General features: G+C 42.6%; 1 protein-coding gene across 4 annotated transcripts in view; it reads left to right on the plus strand.

Annotated features, from left to right (window-relative positions):
* Nucleotides 1-250: 250 nt before the first annotated feature.
* The window catches only part of MRPL19 (mitochondrial ribosomal protein L19), a 294,483-nt gene continuing 273,431 nt past the window's right edge, over nucleotides 251-21,302 (plus strand). Inside the window, exon 1 of one of the 4 annotated variants that reach the window (XM_044062696.1) lies at nucleotides 251-394. In XM_044062696.1, coding sequence (XP_043918631.1) covers nucleotides 298-394 — 97 coding nt within the window. In that variant the 5' untranslated portion in view covers nucleotides 251-297. Of the gene's footprint in view, nucleotides 395-418; nucleotides 533-21,302 lie in introns of those variants that run through there. The other 3 variants (XM_044062699.1, XM_044062697.1, XM_044062698.1) reach the window with 3 other exon arrangements.

Raw genomic sequence — 21,302 nt, forward strand, 5'->3', positions numbered from 1 at the left:
TAAGTTGACTTGTACTTGTAGCATCAGGGGAAAGACTATGGTGTCATCTGGGTACTGCACATGGTAATCATTCATACAAAGTGTTAACAGAAGACCATATGACTATATTAAACATTCTCGTGGTCTATATAATATGTCACGACAGAAGGTTGAAAAAACGACAATAAACCTTCCTTATTCAAAAAAGAGCGCAGTACCTCTCACAACACTTTTCATTTTGTCAGTCTAGTATGGTACATTAGTGTTACCGTCCTGACGTAGTTCTGTTAGGGATGAAAGGTCAGAGGGAAGAGCAACATGGCTGCTTGCAAGAGTGTTTCAAAAATGAATTCTACTGTACGGTGTTTGAATGGATGTTGTAAATGCGTAGTAGCTGCACCTTCTCATCCTAGGTGTGAGTATTTTTTTACTTTTCATTTAGAGTACTGTTACAGCTAAGGGAGCTGTTCTTTGTGTACGTCTCTCCGCGTTTCATAAAGGTGTCCCTTGCAGTATATGATCGTTGGCGTTGTCACCTCTGCAGATGCCGAAGGTGGGACATATATCTTACTGTCGCGTGAGATTTTGCAGGGGAAAAGCATAGATTGCTTGTATTTTATGTTGAAAATTTAAACATATTTGTTTTCTTCAGTACCAGAAAATGTTTATTTTTCCAAAAATGTTAGGACATTTGCTATTGTTCATGTCCTCTGTCTCCATCACCAAGCACAAAGCAAGGCTGTTATGAGAGGAAACAAAGTCACCGACATTATCTAGCTTAAAGTGTGGTTGTACAAATGCAATGCACAGTGAAAACGGGAATTAGTAATGTTGGTAAACTGTAAGGTGACAAGCAGCTGAGAGTTCCATTCCCGTCCCAGGTGATTGGATTGCGGACACTGCAGTGCAGAATTAGGGGAATTTTATATTCCTGATTGTGTCATACTCAGGTGAGACATTAATCCAAGGTCTCGTCTGCTTGAGTTAATGGCAGCTCGTGTGGATGTTAAGATTCCATGGCACTTCAAAAATAGTAGGGGAAATTCTCTGAGGTCTTGGCTAAATTTCCCTTAGTAATATAAATACCACCTCTGGCTTAGTCTGAAAAGAGGCATCTAGCCTAGTGGGGATAACGTAGTCAACTTAAGATACGTAAAATAAAATAATACATGTTATACCAAGGGGTCCCCTCATTTGCTTTTTTTATTGTAGTGCCAATTGACACCATATGTCTCGCTCTTGGTCTGTGATTGTAGATCCCTCCATCCACAACCCCTTTTTCTCATTTTTACACATGGGGTCAGGGTGTCACTTTAACCGTGACAATTATCTAGACCCAAGGTTCACATCTTCGGGCGGCTAGCCTTATCGCGGCTGTTCTTCCATACCACACCCTTTACTGTCATGCCTGTGAGTGTTCTTGTATGAGTTGCAAGCACTGATCCATCCCTGCTTGGGCTGTCACTGTCTGTTTTTATCTACTGCTAATTTTATAGCAGCCATTATTCTACATCTCACTGCGTATCAGAACACTTGATAATTGCTTTCTTTATTTGTTCATACAGTTATTTTTTATCAGCATTGTAGTTGTGTTAAATTGACTACATCTTACTGTATGCATGTTGCGTGTTAATAGTGGCATTTTCTGTTTAGACTGTTGTTTACTGCTCCCTTGTTAATGAAGTGTGAGCACTGTCAGATATCTAATGTGCTGCTTCAGGTGGGCAAACTCTTGTGCACTTTGCTGTTGTTGCATTTTGAACACACTATGTTTTTTTTTTTTTTCTGCGTAATACTTTAGATGTTTGTATGACCACTGGAGAGCTATGCCCATTGTGTAGTCTCACCATTTGCCCTCATTTTTTTTCATTGTTCTCTTCTTTTCTCTAAGTATCACTGCTATTTTTTGTCATACTGTCTACTTCCCTGTTTGTTTAAACACTTTCTTACTCTTTCGGCTTTTCCCGGTTAGGGGTTGCCACAGCGGAACTCTGGTCCGATAGTGATTGGCAGTGGATTTTTACGGTGCCGAGTTGCCAGCCCAACACCCAACCTTCAAAGAAGGCACACCTATTCACGCACTCGCCTACCTGCATGTCTTTAAACATCACCTCAACCGTGGGGAAGGCATGCAGACTCCACACAAAAGGCGCTCCTGCCGAGAATCGAATGGGAGAACCTCTTGCTGTGAGGTGACAACATTAACTGCTGCACCATCACGGCCACTGTTTAAACACTTTCTATGCATGCTGTAAACTTCATGGTTCTATTATTTTTGTTTTTTTACTTTTAATTTTTTTAAGCACTTTCGGTCCTTGCTGTTCACATGTCATTGTGCACATTTCTTGTTTTTCCCTCATACTTTACCCATTTGTTTAAACACGTAATTTACACACCATAAACTTTGTGGTGTTTTACTAATCTGTGCACACTCGCACTTCTGTAATTTCTTTTCCCTCACATATGTATGCACTTTCTTTGCATGTCGTCTCCTTGTTAAAATATTTTCTATACATATCATAATATTCATGGTGCTGTTCCTCAGCTGATTGTCACTGCTCATACTGGGCATGTCATGCTGTTGCTCCGTTATCATTACTGTTTTTTTTTTCTTTGTACTTTACTCTTACTAGTTAGTGGTGGTGGTGCTGCGGTAACGTTGTCGCCTCACAGTAAGACGCTGACCGGTTCGATTCTCAGCTAGAGTGTCTTTTGCGTGGAGATATGCATGAATGGGCGTACCTTCGTTGAAGGTTGTGTGTCAGGGCTGGTAACTCGACACGTAAAAATCAACTACCAATCATTAGCGGACCCGAGTTCCGCTGTGGCAACCCCTTACCGGGAAACACACAAACTTTACTCCTACTAGTTTAAACACTTTCTGTACATGCTGTACAGCGCTTAGTGCTATTTTTGCTTTGGCTTTCACTGCTGATATTACAGCTGGTTTGTAGTGGATATCCTTAGCCTTTTCTTCGTGCATTGCTTTCCCTGTTTACACACTCCCTGTGTTTACTGTTAAATGCATAGTACTATTGCTTCTGTTTATTACTGCTCATACATTGTTTAGTTTTGTTATAATTTAATTTTCGTATCTATCTTTTCTTTGTAGGTTTGCACTTTTGTCCATGTTTACAGGTCTCAGTGACACCCTCCCCTTGCAGTCTTGCTCATGCAAGCTATCTTGTGTAATTCCATTTATCTCTAACTAATGTTATTACTTAATTTACCTTAAATAGCTGTCACCCTCCACGACTGTGCCTGTCTTATACTATTGTACATGGCTGTTGGTTCACAGGTGTATGTTACTGTAAGTTTCTTTGCAAGGTTTGTCTTCCATCTTACCTCCCTTGTCAACTTTTGTCATTAAAGGTTTTCTTGTACAGTATTTTTCCATCCACTGACATTGATTCTGCATGTAAATCATTTTGTCGCACTGTTATTTTTGATGGACTGTTCACAAGCCTAGCCCATCGTTTTGTGGCTTACGCCACCCCTTTAGTATGGGGAACTATACCCATTATTTTGCTGTGCCTCTGTCGAGCAGTGACACCTGGGGTATATCTGCGATCTCCCATCCATTGGTCAAGATTTCTCTTGAACAAGGCCAGCGAGGTGCTCTGCCTCACATGTACCGGGATTTTGTTCCACAGCATAGGGAGTCTTTGGGTGATGAATCTATCCCTCCAGCACGTCCTATTAATAGCCGTGTCGAGGTTTAAGTCTCCCGCCCTTGTGGCTCTGATGGATCTAGATTTTTTGAGGTGAAGCATATTCATCAAATCTGGGTTTGACATGGCCTTGTATGTTAGGCTAAGCGACTGAATAGAGCTGGAGTTCTTTCAGTCTGGCAGCATAGGACAGATTCTTGAGACCCTTTATCCTTTTGGTGAGGAACTTTTGTGGCCTCTCCAGCTGCTGCAAGTGCCGGGTCAGATACATTCCGAATGGGGCATTGTACTCTATCATTGGTCTGATGAGTGATGAGTAAAGGGAGACCATGACCTCCCTTGATCTAGATGAGAATCCCTTCATGATAAGGTGGGCAATGTAGAAGGTCTTCCTAACTACTTTAGCTACATGGGTGTCGAATGACAGACTACTATCAACCTGGGTCCCCAGGTCCCTGATAACTTCTTCTGTGCTCAGTGGATTGCCACCTATTTGGTAGCTAGGGGTAACTTTGTTTTTCCCGAAGGGTATGACTATGCATTTTTTGGCATTTAACTTCAGGCCGTGGCTCTGGCACCAGTTATCCGCTTCTGTGAGACCCTTCTGAAGGATATCTGTGTCAGATGTGTTTTCTACTATGGCGCCCAGTTTGCAGTCATCTGCAAACTTTGTCAGCCATAACCCTCCTGTGTTTGCTTGTACTTCGGAAAAGTAGATGCCAAACAAGAGTGGGCCCAGGACTGAGCCCTGTGGGACACCACTTGTGACAGGCTTTGAGTCTGACATGGCGCCAGCAACTCTGACCCTGTGGGTTCTGTCACTCAGCCAGTTTGCAACCCATCTTGTGATGTATGGGTTAACATTTAAGCTGATGAGTTTTTCAATGATACCCGAGTGGGGTATTGTATCGAAGGCTTTAGCCAGATCGAGGTAGGCTGTATGGGCTGCCTTTCCCTCATCAATGGCTTTGGTGACTGTATCGAAAAAGTCAACCAAGTTTAAAAGGCATGATCTGCCTTTGACAAAGCCAAACTGGGTTGGATCCAAAGTCTGCAAATTCCCTATGTCTTTATTTATGAGGTCCATTATGATCCTCTCCATGGCTTTGCAGATAAGGCTTGTCAAGCTAATGGGCCGGTAATTTCCAGGGTCTGTGGAGGCACCGCCTTTGTGAAGTGGGACCACAGTTGCAGTGCGCCACTCCCTGGGTACGTATCCAGAGGTAAGACTTTGATTAAACAGCTTTGTGGGTTTAATTCCTCATTGAGTTCGTGGAGCACACAGCCGGGGACACCATCAGGTCCCATGGATGCTGTGTTTTTTGCTTTGGAGAGAGCAGTTCTCACTTGGGCGCTGGAGATGTTTGGGGGGCAGCACTCGTTTGGTATAGATATCTCTCCTTTTGGGGGGGGAGAAGTTTGCACTGAACCTGTCAGCCAGTATGTTGGCAATGTCTGTAGGATCAGTAATCTTCACATCATTTTGAACTAGTTCTGAGCATATCTGGGAGTTTCCTCCTAGGTTTCTAACATAGCTAAATAAGGCCTTATGATTGTCTTTTGAGTCTTTAGCTATTTTTCTCTCGAAATTTGCTTTGGATGATTTTATGAGAGCACTTAGTTTTTTACTTATAGTGATCAAGGGTGTCTTACCTTTTAAGGATTTTGCTCTATCTTGTAGTAGCTTCCTCCTTTTGTTGTAGAGTTTGTTTATGGCTGGGGTCCACCAGACTGGACGCTTGCCTTTGGTACAAAGAGTCTTTGTTTTGCTTGGGATTGCCTTATCCATGCAGTCCTGCAGGTGCTGGTAGAAGGCATTTGTAAGTGATTCAGCGGCTTGAGTATTGTTTTCCGCCGGCTCGGGGGCCTTAAAGGAGACCACACTAGTCTTTAGAAGTGTGAAGTCGGCTTTTGAGAAGTTCTTTACTGTGGTCTTTTTTATTTCAGGTGGGGGTGGGATGAGGACCTCCAGTTGCAGAATTGTTACCTTAATTGTTTGGTAGCTTATTTTGTACTGCGCACAGCTATGAGCTGGTCAGGCTAAATTGTTTCTACATATTGGCTGGAGGTAATGAGATGGTTGCGAAATTATTAGAATTAATTCTGTAGTGTTGTCGCCTCACAGTTAGACGTTGCCCGTTCGATTCTCAGTTAGAGCGTCTTCTGTGTGGCGACATGCGTGAATGGGCGTTCCTTCGTTGAAGGTTGTGCGTTAGGCCCGGCAAGCCAGCACGTAAAAATCTACTGCCAATTATTAGCAGACCGGAGTTCCACTGTGGTGACCCCTAACCGGGAAAAGCCGAAAGACTTTTTAATTCTGTAAGGGGACGGACCCCTTTAACCTTTACCTTCCTTTTTGTTTATTTTAGCTGCAAGTCACACTACCTTGACGAAAGGGTCCACTCCATTTTACACAGACAGATTGGTCTAGCATCTGACTTTCAGGCTGAGGTGATGTATCTTGCAGTTAAAATAAATAACAGGTGTTGGGTGTATACCACAGTGGAGTTAAGGAGGGCTTCCCCTGCAAATGTACTGTATAAAAAACTTGGCAGTCGTGTGAATGACCCTCTGTGACATTTTCTCAGTCAGCTGGGCCATATGTTTTGATTGCAAGAAAATATATGTTGGTTATTTTTATGAACTTGGGGCCAACTTTCATACATATAATTGCACTAATTATTTATGACATATAGACTAAGTGGTAGTAGATTTTGGCTATATGCTCATATGAACAACATTTATGTATGTTTTATTTATTTTTTTTTTTTTGGGGGGGGTATAATGAACAACTGCCTTCTCCATTTAGTGCATAAAAGTTTTTGAACCTAAAACCCATTGTGCTCCACATAATGAAATAATTTGCAGTGAAGTTTCTTTTTTTTTTTTTTTTTTTTTTTTTATTTGCTTAAAAAATAGTTTTACACTAGCTGGAATTGGGCTACTGGATACTTGGTAGTATGCCTTAGCAGTAGTATGTATGCCTTTGTAACAGAGAAGCAATGCAAGAACAAAAATGCAGTAGTGTTTCTGCTTGGTATTACTATGTTATATGGGTGACTATAAAGTTTACCTTCTAGGACTTTAGAAAGTTTTTTTGATATAATAACATATAATTAATGAGTGCAAATTAGACTTAGTGGGCCCTTGGGTGGGTGGCGATGTGGTTAAAACATTGTCTGGACAGTAATACAAAAAAGTTCACATATAATGGAGTCCATTTGTATGTCTAGACAATGACCTATTGAGTTCATAGAGGTCATTTACCAGATTCTTTTTTTCCGGTGTCTAAATATGTGGTGTTGTAGATGTCCTGTAAGGAAGGTTTTACCTTTTTTTCAACAGATGCAGTGATAATATGGAAAGAATAAAGCAAGAGTTAGGCAGCTCTTCTATGTTTGATAAGACATATGACAGCCTGTTTGCTGATAGTTTGTTTGGTAAATATTCTCAAGGGATATTGGGAACTACGTTTCCATTACGGAAAATAAACTATAATTCATCGTCAGGACTGATGGTCTAAATGGATACTTTTTAAAAGGAGTATCTGAAAAGCTGATTCCATGTTTGGTATTTTGTTTCAAAGATCTTAATGGAGGCATTTGTTCTTGATGTATGGAAAAAAGCTATTCATTCCATTATGAAAAGTAAACAAGGACATGTGGTCAAAAATTATAGTGCATAAAGTTTCACTTGCATACTGAGCAACTGTTTTGAGAGAGCACTGTGGCTCTCCTGTAAGCAAATGTTGGCTTTGATGTATAGCAACATGGATGCTTTCCAAGTAGATCTTGTATTTCTAAAATTCTAAACTTTTATGAGTATATTATAGGTTCATTAGGTGTGGCTGCAGTGTTTTTTGGACCTAGCAAAGGTTTTTTACTCTTATCCCCATGAAATAGTAATAAATACACTAATCAAAATTGATAAGCTTGGTTACATAGCCAAATGGATATCTAAATGGTTATTGCTATGCTTTTAGAAAGCTGTTTAGAGGTTTGCCCAGGGCTCAGTTTTAGGACCAGAGTTGTTTGGTCTGGTGATGTCAGAATGTTCAAAATCTGATTCTGTATGGTTGAGTACGTTTGCTGATATCAAAATAGATAGGACAGTACCTAATAAAACTGTTACTAACATATTTGAATAATTTATATGCATGGGTAACGTTTAAAGGTCATAAAGGTTTTAAAGAATAAAGGTAATTTGCAGAGCTGCAGTAACCACAGAGGGACAAATCTAATCAGTCAGCATGAAGTTATGGGAAAGAGTGGTGGAAGCTAGGTTAACAACGGAGGTAATGATTAGTGAGCAGCAGTATGGTTTCATGCCAGGAAAGAGCACTACAGATGAAATGTTTGCTCTGAGGGTGTTGATGGAGAAGTACAGAGAAGATCAGAAGGAGGTGCATTGTGTCTTTGTGAACTTAGAGGAAGCATGTGACAGGGTGCCTAGAGAGGAGTTGTGGTATTGTAGGAGGAAGTCAGGAGTGGCAGAGAAGTATTTAAGAATGGTACAGGGTATGTACGATGGTGATGAAAAGACAGGAGTCTGAGCTAGAGGTGGCAGAGTTAAAGATGTTAAGATTTGCATTAGGTGTGACAAGGATTGGCAGGATTAGGAATCAGTTTATTAGGGTGTCATCTCAGGTTGGAAGGCTTGGAGACAAAGCCGTATAGGCGAGATTGCATTGGTTTGGACATGTGCTGAGGAGAGATGCTGGGGATATTGAGAGATGGATGCTAAGGATAGAGCTGCCAGGTAGGAGGAAAAGAGGAAGGCCTAAGATATGGTTTATGGATGTGGTGAGAGAGGACATGCAGGTGGCTGGTGTGACAGAGCAAGATGCATAGTACAAGAAGAAGTGTAAACAGATGATCTGCTGTGGCGACCCCGAACAGGAATAGCTGAAAGAAAAAGAAGGGTAGCATTTAAAGGTATGTAATGTAATAACGAAAAATATACTGTTTTACATTTTGGTAAAAGTAACAATCAATACCCATATGGATTTGATAGTCATATGTGTTTCTTATAACGAAGGATATGAGTATCCTGGTAGATAATTCAAAGATAATAAGATAAACACTATTTGGCAATGGTCTTTAGAAGACATGCTCTTTGATGTTTCACAAGTAGGTACAGTCTGGTATTATTAGGACAGTCAGGTGTTAAATATTTATTAAGTATAAGACTTATTGTTGAATATGGAAGATCATTTTGTGTGGAATGTTTTTCTACTAAAGAAACCAGAGCGTGCTCTCACTCGGCAGCTAGATTGTGACAGCCATCAACCTTATAAAGAGGTAATAGGGTCATACTAAACAAGTGTTAACCAGGATAAATGGTTGGAAGCCACATTTCATAGGAGGTTACTTGGCTAATGACCCTGGGGTCCTTACAAGCCCAGCCAAGAGTTTATCCTGAAAAAGAAACCTCAGTCAGCACCTGTCGCCCTGTCAATGAGGGACATGGGTGGAACCCCTGGGGCAAATTTGTTGTTTCCCATCCACTCATCAAGGTTGTGCTTGAAGAGGGTCTGCAAGGTGCTCTGTTTGACGTGTATGGGAAGTGTATTCCAGAGATGGGGCAGCCTCTGGTTGGCAAACCTGTTTCTCTAGCAGGTTTTGTTGATGTCTCATATTTGAGTGGGTAGCGTGTGAGGAGTTAGACTTATGGATATGGAGCATCTCTAGTAGGGCAGGGTCCAAGATTGCCTTGTAGGCAAGACACAAAAGTTTAGCTGTCAAATTAACTTTTACTAACATAATGCTCTTATAAATTGTACTATCTTGCACCACTATACATACTGTCAGTAAAAACTCAAGAAAGCAGTAAACAGAAAAAAATACAACAAATGAGGGACTTTGGACTGGTAAGGGCAGCAAACAGTGAGCGAGGAAAAAAAGGAATGATAGTGTAATGCACAAGAAAAGGCAGGTTGAAAACAAGACATTCTTTTGTCCATACTTTTGATAAGATCCCATCTGCAATATTGCGTGTGGCTGTTAAGACATCCTAATTCTAGGAATCTGGGCAGGATCAAGGTAATTTGGAAAAGAAAAACAAGGGTACTGTGTCTGCACTGGAATTTGTCTTAAGATTTGCTAAGAGATCCTAGCATATATTTGTAATCTGAAAAAGACGGTTTTGGAAGGGAGAACATGATGGAGGTATAACTAACTGTTTTCAAGGATTTCTGGATTATTCTCTCTGTTTGACATTAGAGGGGACCTTTTAAAAGTAGTTGGTGGTATTTTTAAAGTAGTCAAAATTACATATAAAAGTTAAGGGGGGAAAAAAACAGAAAAGCTTGATAGCCCCTAACCCTGTGTGGTAAGCCTTAAGTGGCCATATCACAAAACAAATACAAGTAAGTGAAAAACACAGTTCGGGTGAAATAAAAGAAAATTTTATTGCACCAATAAAGTGAAAACCCTTCAATATAGTTTATTTTTAGTCCATCTGAACTGGTGTTTTAGTGTTGTTGTTGTTGTTGTTGTTGTTTACATAAAAATTGGAAGCAAAGCTCTGTCCACCCAAGATTGTGCTACAGTCAAGAGGAGAAGGTTAAAACCCGCACTACACCTCAAGCAACACGTAGCCCTTCTAAACCCACACCACCAACACCCACACATAGCAACACTAAACCCACATATGTGGAGGCCCTTAACATTAACCTGCCCAAATTGGAAGCAAAGCTCTGTCCACCCAAGATTGTGCTACAGTCAAGAGGAGAAGGTTAAAACCCGCACTACACCTCAAGCAACACGTAGCCCTTCTAAACCCACACCACCAACACCCACACATAGCAACACTAAACCCACATATGTGGAGGCCCTTAACATTAACCTGCCCAAATTGGAAGCAAAGCTCTGTCCACCCAAGATTGTGCTACAGTCAAGAGGAGAAGGTTAAAACCCGCACTACACCTCAAGCAACACGTAGCCCTTCTAAACCCACACCACCAACACCCACACATAGCAACACTAAACCCACATATGTGGAGGCCCTTAACATTAACCTGCCCAAATTGGAAGCAAAGCTCTGTCCACCCAAGATTGTGCTACAGTCAAGAGGAGAAGGTTAAAACCCGCACTACACCTCAAGCAACACGTAGCCCTTCTAAACCCACACCACCAACACCCACACATAGCAACACTAAACCCACATATGTGGAGGCCCTTAACATTAACCTGCCCAAGTAACAAGGACCTCCGCAGCGGAAACGCAAACAAACACCAATCACAACCAAAGTGTCACATAGCTCACAACACCAGTGTGCCACCCAGGCAAGACAGCATACCCAACACTTTAGTCATAGGTGACTCTGTAGTCAGGCACACTGATGTCCCACTCACCAGGCTGAAAAAGGAGAAAATTACAGTCAGCTGCCTGTTGGGTGCCAGGATTCGCCACATAGCGCATGTACTCAAGTCACTCCACAACAAGTACAAATATGACTCTGTCATTGTCCATGTTGGAGTGAATGACTTGAGGCGTACCTCCCTGGACTACATGAAAAGAGGCATGGAAGAGCTTTCAGATCATGTGGCCCAGGCAGGTATGACCCTAGCCCTGAGTAGCATCCTGCCTTCGCCCAGAATGATACCACAGTATAAGGACAAAATGATTGACTTCAACAATTGGCTAAGCTTCTGGTGTCATTCAAAGGGGATCCAGTATCTGTCTGCCTGGGATGACATGATCGACAGACCACAATGCTTTGCCAGATATGGTCTGCACCTGTCGCCCCTGGGATTCAGGTTACTGGCTAAGGCTCTTGCCACCCCTATAGTGCCTTTTTTTAGGCAAAGTTCAAAGGACAAAAACACCACCGTAACAGGTACAAGCATGTAAAATCTGAAGCTAATGCTACTCAATACTATAAGTCTAAACCTCAAAATGCACTCTCTGGAGGCACTCCTAAAAATGGAGAACATCGATATCTGTGCAGTAACTGAGACCTGGTTCAAGGCTCCAGAGAGCACCCCTGCAGTACCAGGCTACAACACTTACCACACATTTTGGCCACCAAACCAGGGCCAAAACATTAAAGGTGGAGGAGTGTCGATAGTCACAAAACCAGGCTAGTTGCCCAACACAATGCGTCTGAAATTCTTCAGGTGCAACTAACACAAGGTAAGACTGCAGTCCAAATTGTAGCTCGCTACAGATCCCCCACCATGCCCCAAGATTCTCACTACACCTTTCTAAACATACTGGAAAATATTAAGATACAACCAAACACCCAAATACTGGGTGATTTCAACTACCCTGCCATTAACTGGGAAAACTACTCGTGTACCAACACCTTTGCCCAACGGTTCCTGGAATTCCTAAATTCCAATGCCCTGGATCAACTAATCCTTAGTCCCACCAGGGACTCTGATATCCTATAACTGGTCATTACCAACATGGGAAATCGATGCTCCACACCTATTTTCACCCCCTCGTTGGTCAGGTCTTACCATAAGCTAATCACCCTTGACATCCACCCCCCCCCCCCCCCAGTAAGGAAACTCCATAAAAAAATTTCTCCAAAGCAAATTTCATGTTAAGTCAGAAGTGACAAACTTCATGACACCCATGCAGACAGGAACTGAAAGTTTGACTGCTGAATCCTGCACTAAGGCACTGTATGAGCATATCCACTCATGCATGAATCATGCCATCCCCAATAGAACCAAGACGCTCTCCTTCAAAAAAAGGAAGCCAATCTGGTGGTCCCTTGCCATAAACAAACTTTACAACAAAAGGAAGAAACTGTTGCAGAAACTAGGAAAATCCCAGGATGCAAAAAAAAAACTCCCTTACCAGCCTCAGTAAGAAGCTGTGATCCCTCATAAAATCCTCCAAAGCTAGTTATGAAAATTAAAATTGCCAAAGATTCCAAAGACAACCACAAGGCATTCTATAGCTATGTCAAGAATCTATATGGCAATGCTCAGATCTGCTCTGAGCTACAACAGAATGGCATTAAATATACTGATCCCAAGGATATTGCCATTATCCTGGCAGATCGATTCAGTGCAAACTTCACCCCCTCAAGGGCCCATCTCAGTACCAAAAGATTTCCAAATTCTGGTAATAACGGCCACACAGGTAAAAAATACCTCTCCAAAGCTAAGAATACAGCATCCATGAGACCAGATGACATCCCAGGCTGTGTACTACATGAACTACAAAATGAACTGGCACCTCACCTAAGTGTCTTGCTTAATAATAGCCTCACTTCAGGCTTCGTGCCCACTAAGTGGGACATAGCTACAGTTATCCCACTCCACAAGGGGGAATCCACCTTGGATCCCAGGAGCTACCGCCCCATTAGTCTTATGAGCCTGATCTGCAAGGCCATGGAACGTATTATCATGGAACTTATAAACAAAGACATTGGCAACCTTCAAACACTGGACCCCATGCAGTTTGGGTTCATGAAGGGGCGATCTTGTCTCCTGAACTTGATAAGTCTCCAGAGCTGTGGACAAGGGTAAGGTGGTCCACACAGCCTATCTGGACCTTGCCAAGGCCTTCAACACCATCCCCCACTCTGGAATCATAGATAAATTTACTAAACTGGGCATTAATCCCTACGTCACTCGATGGGTTGCCAACTGGCTTACTGACAGAACCCACACTGTAAAAGTAGCCAACTCCAAATCCAGCTCCAGACAAGTGACAAGTGGAGTACCTCAGGGTTCACTCTTGGGGCCGCTCTTGTTTGGCATCTACTTCTCTGAAGTACAGGCCAACACTAAAGGACTCTGGCTAACAAAGTTCACAGATGACTGCAAACTGGGAGCCATTATTGAATCCCCAAATGATGTGGATATTCTACAGAAGGGTCTTACAGAAACAGATGCTTGGTGCCAGAGCCATGGGCTCAAGCTCAATGCCAAGAAATGTATAGTTATCCCCTTTGGGGAAAAAACATGTACCCATGAATTACCACATAGGTGGCAGTACACTAAACACCGAAAGTATGATGAGACTTGGGGACACAGGTGGGCAGTGGTCTCACCTTCGATAACAACATCGCCACAACAGTCAGGAAATCCTGTGTGGCACACTTCATCACGAAGGGTTTTCATCCAGAAAAAAGGAGATCATTGTCCCACTGTACTCATCCCTCATTAGACCCATTATAGAATACAACGCCCCGTTTGGTATTTACCTCTCAAGACATCTGCAACAATTGGAAAGGCTGCAGAAGTACCTCACTAAAAGAATCACAGGCTGAAAGCAGATGCCCTATGCTGATCGTCTAAAAACTCCACCTATACTCTGTCGCATATTGTCTACTCAGAGGTGATCTCTGCTTTAACATACAAGGCCATGTCAAACCCAGAACTGTTGGACATGCTACACTTAAATCCCAATCCCTCCAAGACATACGCTCCAGGGATCTAAACCTTGTCATCACAATGAGCAAAACATGCTGGAGGGATAGGTTACTGACCCAGAGACTCCCCAGACTCTGGAATAGACTACCCATACATGTCAAGCAGAGCGCCTCTTTGGCCCTCTTCAAAAGGAACCTTGATGATTGGATGGGAGATAGGAAATTGGGATCACATCAGTCGCCCTGCTAGACAGGGGTCCAGGGAAGTAAATACTGTGGGAAGAAATAGGTTCATAGGTTCATAGGTTTATACTAGGCTATCTGCCCTAAGGCATTTATAAGCCTAGCCCAAATTTTTGTGGCTTACGCCACCCCTTATATGAAAAAATACTGTGCCCATTAGTTTGTTGTGCCTCTGTCCAGCAGTGACACAGAGATGATTCCCGGGGTAAACCTACGATCTCCCATCCACAGGTCTATCTAGATTTCTCTTGAACAGAGTCAGCGAGGTGCTCTGCCTCACATGGACCGGGATTTTATTCCACAGCATAGGGAGTCTCTGAGTGATAAATCTATCCCTCCAGCACGTCCTATTTATATCCGTGCTAAGGTTTAAGTCGCTTGCTCTAGTGGTTTTGGTGGATTTGGATTTTTTGAGGTGGAGCATGTCCATTAATTCCGGGTTGGACATGGCCTTGTATGTCAGGCACATGTCACCTCTGAGCAGACGGTATGCGACTGAATAGAGCTGGAGTTTCTTCAATCTGGCAGCATATGACAGATTTTGGTGTCCCTTTATCCTTTTGGTGAGGAACTTTTGGGGTCTCTCCAATTGCTGCAGATGTCGGGTGAGATGCATCCCGAATGGGGCATTGTACTCTATCATTGGTCTGATAAGTGAAGAGTACAGGGGAACAATAACCTCACTAGATCTGGATGTGAATCCCTTCATGATCAGGTGGGCAATGTAGAAGGTCTTTCTAACCACTTTAGCAATGTGAGTGTCAAAAGAAAGGCCACTGTCAACCTGGGTCCCCAGGTCCCTGATAACCTCTTCTGTGCTTAGTGGATTGCCACCTATATGGTAGCTTGGGGTTACCTTGTTTTCCCGAAGGGTATGACTATACATGTTGTGGCGCTTAACTTCAGGCCATGGCTCTGGCACCAGCTATCTGTGTCCGTGAGTCCCTTCTGAAGGATATCCGTGTCTGATGCACTTTCCACTATGGCGCCCAGTTTGCAGTCGCCTGCAAACTTTGTCAGCCAAAGTCCTCCTATGTTGGCCTGTACTTCTGAGAAGTAGATGCCAAACAATAGGGGCCAAGGACCGAGCCCTGTGGGACACCACTTGTGACCGGCTTGGAGTCTGACACAGCGCCAGCAACTCTAACCCTGTGGGTTCTGTCCAGAAGCCAGTTTGCAACCCATCTTGTGACATATGGGTTTACATTTAAGCTGGTAAGTTTTTCTACAATACCCGAGTGGGGTATTGTGTCGAAAGCCTTTGCAAGGTCAAGGTAGGCTGTATGGACTGCCTTTCCTCATCAATGGCCTTGGTGACTGTTTCAAGAAGTCGACCAAGTTCAAAAGGCATGATCTTCCCTTGACAAAGCCAAACTGGGTCGGGTCCAATGTCTGCAAGTCCCCTATATCTTTGTTTATGAGCTCCATTTTGATCCTCTCCATAGCTTTGCAGACTAGACTTGTTAAGCTTATGGGGCGGTAATTACCAGGGTCCGTAGAGGCGCCACCTTTGTCGAGTGGGACCACAGTTGCCGTACGCCACTCCTTGGGCACGTATCCTGTGGTAAGGCTGAGATTAAACAGCTGCCTTATGTGCGGGTTTAATTCCTCATTTAGCTCGTGTAGCACACAGCCGGGGACACCATCCGGTCCGATTGATGCTGTGTTTTTAGCTTTAGAGAGAGCAGCTTACACCTGCGCATTTGAGATGTCCGGGAGGCTACACTCGGCTGGGATAGTTATCTCTCCTTTAGGGGAGAGGGGTGAAGTTTGCACTGAACCTGTCTGCCAGTATGTTGGCAATGTCTGTGGGTTCAGTGATTTTTGTATCATTTTGGACTAATTCTGAGCATATCTGGGAGTTTCCACCCAGGTTCCTAACATAGCTGAAAAAGGCCTTATGATTGTCCTTTGAATCCATGGCAATTTTTCTCTCAAAATTGGCCTTAGTTGATTTTATGAGTGCTCGTATTTTTTACTAATAATGATCAGGGGTGACTTCCCTTTTATGGATTTTGTTCTATCATGTAATAGCTTTCTCCTCTTATTGTAAAGTTTGTTAATGGCTGGGGTCCACCAGACTGGACGCTTGCCCTTTGTGGAAAGAGTCTTGGTTTTATTTGGGATTGCCTGATCCATGCAGTCCTGGAGGTGTTCATAGAAGGCATTTGTAAGGGCTTCCGCAGCTTGGGTTGTGGTTTCCACTGGCTCAGGGGCCTTGAAGGATACCACACCAGTCTTGAGTAGTGTGAAGTTTGCTTTAGAGAAGTTCTTCACTATGGTCTTTTTGTTTGGGGTGGGGGCGGGATGTGGATTTCCAGTGAGATTAGTTTATGATCAGATCTCACCAATGAGGGATATACTTCTGGTGTGGAGCATTTTGTCCCCATGTTTGTGACAATGAGATCTAGTATATTTTCTCCTCTCGTGGGAACAGTGACTAGCTGTTCCATGGCATTTGAATTTATGAACTCCAGGAACCGTTGGGCTAGAAAGTTAGGGCTTGAGTAATGTTCCCAGTCTATATTCGGGTAGTTGAAGTCACCCAATATGATGGTGTTTGGAGATGCATTTATACCCTCCAGTGTCTTCAGGAAGGCTGTGTGGAATTGTTATGGCTAGGCTTGCGCAGGCCCTAGGGCCGATAGCCTACTACCAACCTATGAATTTATCCTTGTGGGCTGTTAAGTATGTTTTTGACTTGCATGTTCTGATCTCTAAGAACTATTGTTTTACTAACAGTGTACCCAATGTCAAGTTTTTTTTTTTAAATCATCACATTACCACACAACACACTTAATCTAACTGCAAGAGTAGCCTTTATAATGAAACCATGATTAAAGTGCATCTTTCTCTGGTTCCTGACAGTAGTAGATTCCACAGTCTGTGTACACCCTTTTGTTTTACTATGAAATGTCACATTATTTGCCAAAATGTCAGTTACTTCACATTGAATATGAGTGGGGTAGCTACATTTAAGACATTTGCAGCCTTAATAAAAGAAGCTCATAATTAAATTGACCCCAGCTACAGCAAATGGCCAGTAAGTTTGTGCAGGGGCTTAAAACTAGGTTGAATTGAGAACTTTTAGTTACAGACAGTCAACTTCACACTACAGCCAGAAGTGGGCATATCTGTCTGTCTGTTCCCCTCATTGCAGGACATAAATTTGGATGTACCACAGGAAAGTGACATTGCTTGGTTCGTTTTTAAGAACCGTAACTTTATAGTTTTTCAGCATGTCAGCCTGGCATCTGACGGCTGAGGCGAGGTGGTAGTTCACCCAGCTATTTAAAATGCTGAGAGGCCAAGGGGAAAGAAACATCATTATTTAGTATTCTCTGGGTTGCCTTTGGCATCTTAAGATGTGATGATATTAGAGTTAGGAACACTTCGTGGCACTCACCAGAGTTCAAGCCCCACAGGAAGTGATTTCTGAACTCTGACAGACTTAGCTTCCATGGAGTGATCTTATTTTCATGTAGTGATGGCTATTGGGCATTTCATATGTATCTTTTCTTTGCACTGACAACACTGAAGATGAGGGTCAGCGATAGCTTTTCTCTTCCTAGACAACTTCTAGGAGTTGCTTGGTGACAAAACAATTTTTTAGAACACCTGATAACTTCATTATTTAAGTGTCTTAGACATAAACACTTTATAATTATGGTTTAGGATTGAAATGGGCCTGTATGAAGTTGGATCTGATGGGTCTTTACCCTCTAAGTATTACAGCCACCACCACCACTTCCTTCCAGGATGTTGGTGCTTCTCCTTAAATACTGTTAAACAAAATCTTCCAAATCTTTTATCAGTTTTTTCCCTACTAGCTTTCAAACTTCCACAGGAATACCATCCTTTCTGGGGACTTTCCTGTGGATTGGTTATACAGAACCATTTTTATCTAATCCCCTCCTATCCTGTTAATAATTGAGCCTCTTCTGCCTTTTTAACCTTGGCATATTTAATTCTTCCATAAAAATTTCCATTTTGTACCTTTTCTTGATTTCCCCTTTTCTGTGCTTTTTACAGACTTTCATAATATTTCTATTACTTCTACAGGATTCTCTTGTTATCTTCCTTGTAATGGTCTCCCTAAGCTTGGCAACAACCCTTTCCGCTCTGTTGCCTGAGTCGTGCTAAAAGTTTTTGTTCTCTGGAGTTATTTATGAAAAAAGAGATGCTTAACAGCAATCCTTCTAAACTCATGCATATTATTGAAGAAATCTCTTATTTTCTGTTTAGCATTTTGCAGTTCTGCTCCTCTCATTCTGTGAGATTCCCCCTATTCTTGTCAGTCCATCTAAATACTCTTAGTATCTCTTTCTTTTATTTATACCCTATTTAAACTCCACTTTAATTTATCCCATCTCCTAGCTATATTTTAACTCCCAAATAATTTCCACTACCCATTCCTTAAATTCCTCTCTTTTCTACAGATAGGTGGGAAAGTGCAGTGTCTCACTTTTATTCATTGCCCTGTGTTGTTGTTTTAGTTATTATTGGCGCATGACCTGAAATAGTTATTGGATGCTTATCAGAACTTTCAAGTAAATGCACATGTTCCTGTGAAGTACAAGTTTTGTCTAGCCTAGCCCACTTTTTGTTTCTTGGAGAATATTTAAATTCACTCTTACTACTGAATTCACGTCTTCCGTGCCAAATATTTTCATAAAATTCTTTAAAAAAATCTACCCTCATTTGCTATATTTTCCCAGACTTTTCTTAATCTCCATAAAATAGAAGTTTTAGGTGGAATATAATACATGCCAGTGTAGTCCTCCTTTGCCAGTAGCCCCTTGGTTTATAGGTAGGTACTAGGCTATTGACCCTAGGGCCTATATAAGCCTAGCCAAAAAGGTACCCTGGCTTTCGCCACCCAAGAAAATTATTTTCCTCTGCCCCTGTCGAGCAGAGCCACAGAAGTGATCCCCAGGGTGAATTTCCTATCTCTCATCCAGTCATCAAGATTTTTCTTGAAGAGTGCTAATGAGAAGCTTTGTTTGATATAGATAGGTAGTTTGTTCCAGAGTATGGGAATTCTCTGGGACAGGAATCTATTCCTCCAGCATGTTCTATTTATTGTGGTGACAAGGTTTAGGTCCCTAGACCGTGTAGCTCAGAGGTATTTCTTTAAGTGGAGCATGTCCAACAGCTCTGGGTTTGACATAGCTTTGTATGTTAGGCAGAGATCAAGTAGGCGATATGAGATGGAGTAAAGCTGGAGTTTTTTGAGATGGTCTGCGTAGGGCATCTGTTTGAGGCTGGTAATCCTCTTTGTGAGGCATTTCTGTGCCTTTCTAGTTGTTGGAGATGTCTTGTGAGGTACATACCAAAAGGGGCGTTGTACTCTTTAATGGGGCTAAGGAGTGACTAGTAGAGGGGAACACAAACCTCTTTTTTTCTGGATGAGAAACCTTTTGTAATGAGGTGTGCCACATAGAAGGATTTCCTGACTACTGTGGCAATGTGATTATCAAAGGAGAGACTGCTATCCACCTGTGTCCCAAGGTCTCTTATCACACTTTTGATGTTAAGTAGTTCATGGGTACAGAGTTGTTACCAAAAGGGATGACAGTGCACTTATTGGCATTGAGCTTGAGGCCATGGCTTTGACACCAGGCATCTGTCTCATTGAGGCCCTTTTGTAGGATGTCCACATCGTTAGGAGTTTCAGTTATGGCTCCTAGTTTGCAGTCATCTTCGAACTTTGTTAGCCAAAGACCTTCTGTGTTAGCCTGTACTTCGGTAAAGTAGATACCAAACACGGTGAAGTAGATACCAAACAGGAGAGGACCAAGGACTGAACCCTGTGGTACTCCACTTGTCACTGGTATGAAGTCGGATTTGGAGTCTGCTACTTTCACAGTGTGGATTCTGTCAGTGAGCCAGTTGGCAACCCATCTTGTGACATAGGGTTTATACCTAGTTTAGTGAGTTTATCTATAATTCCAGTGTGGGGGATGGTGTCGAAAGCCTTGATGAGATCTAGATAGGCTGTGTGAACCACCTTACCCTCATTTACGGCTTTGGTGACCGCTTCAAAGAAGTCTGTCAGGTTTAAGAGACATGATCTGCGTGTTACAAACCCGAACTGGACGGGGTCCAGAGTTTGGAGAATACCAGTGTCATTGTTTATAAAATCATGATTATACGTTCCACAGCCTTGCAGACCAGGCCCATCAGGCTAATGGGGCGGTAGTTCCCGGAGTCCGTGGTGGCTCCCTCTTTGTGGAGTGTAATAACCGTCACTGTGTGCCATTCAGTAGGCATAAAGCCTGAGGTGATGCTATGATTGAACATGGTACTTACGTGGAGTGCCAGGTGGGGTGCTAGTTCGTTCTGTAGTTCGTGTAGAACGCAGCCTGGGATGTTGTCAGGTCCCATGGATGCTGTGTTCTTGGCTTTGGAGAGTGTATTTTTTACGTATGTAGCCATGATTACAGGAGGCTTGCAGTCTGCCATGATTACAGGAGGCTTGCAGTCTTTAGAATCCGTGGTGATTTTGTTTTCGTAACTAGCTTTGGAGGATTTTATGAGGGATCCCAGCTTTTTACTGAGGCTGACCAGGGAGTTCCTCCAATCATGAGACTTTACTGTCTTTTTTTGCAAACATTTCTTTCTTCTGTTGTAGAGTTTGTTTATGGCAGAGGACCACCAAATTGGCTTCCTTTTTTTAGAGGCTAGCTTCTTGGTTCTGTTAGGGATTGCACGATCCATGCACTTGTGTAAGTGTTTATAAAGCGTATTTGTATAGGATTCAGCAATCGTACCTCTATTGTCCGTCTGCATGGGTGTTGTGAAGTTTGCCACTTCTGTCTTAAGAAGCATGAAGTTGGCTTTGAAGAAATCTTTTACGGTGGTTTCCCTAATCGGGGGTGGGAGCAGAATGTGGATATCTAGGGTGATTATCTTGTGGTCCGATCTGACCAACCAGGAATTGACTTCTGGTGTGGAACACCGGTTGCCCATGTTGATAATGACCAGGTCTAGGATATTGCTGCCCCTGGTGGGGGTGTGGATAAGTTGATCCAAGGCGTTGGAATTTATGAATTTCAGAATACGTTGAGCAA

Source organism: Protopterus annectens, chromosome 2.part1 (genome assembly GCF_019279795.1).
Source record: "Protopterus annectens isolate FY-2018-M chromosome 2.part1, PAN1.0, whole genome shotgun sequence".
Classification (NCBI taxonomy): domain Eukaryota; kingdom Metazoa; phylum Chordata; order Ceratodontiformes; family Protopteridae; genus Protopterus; species Protopterus annectens.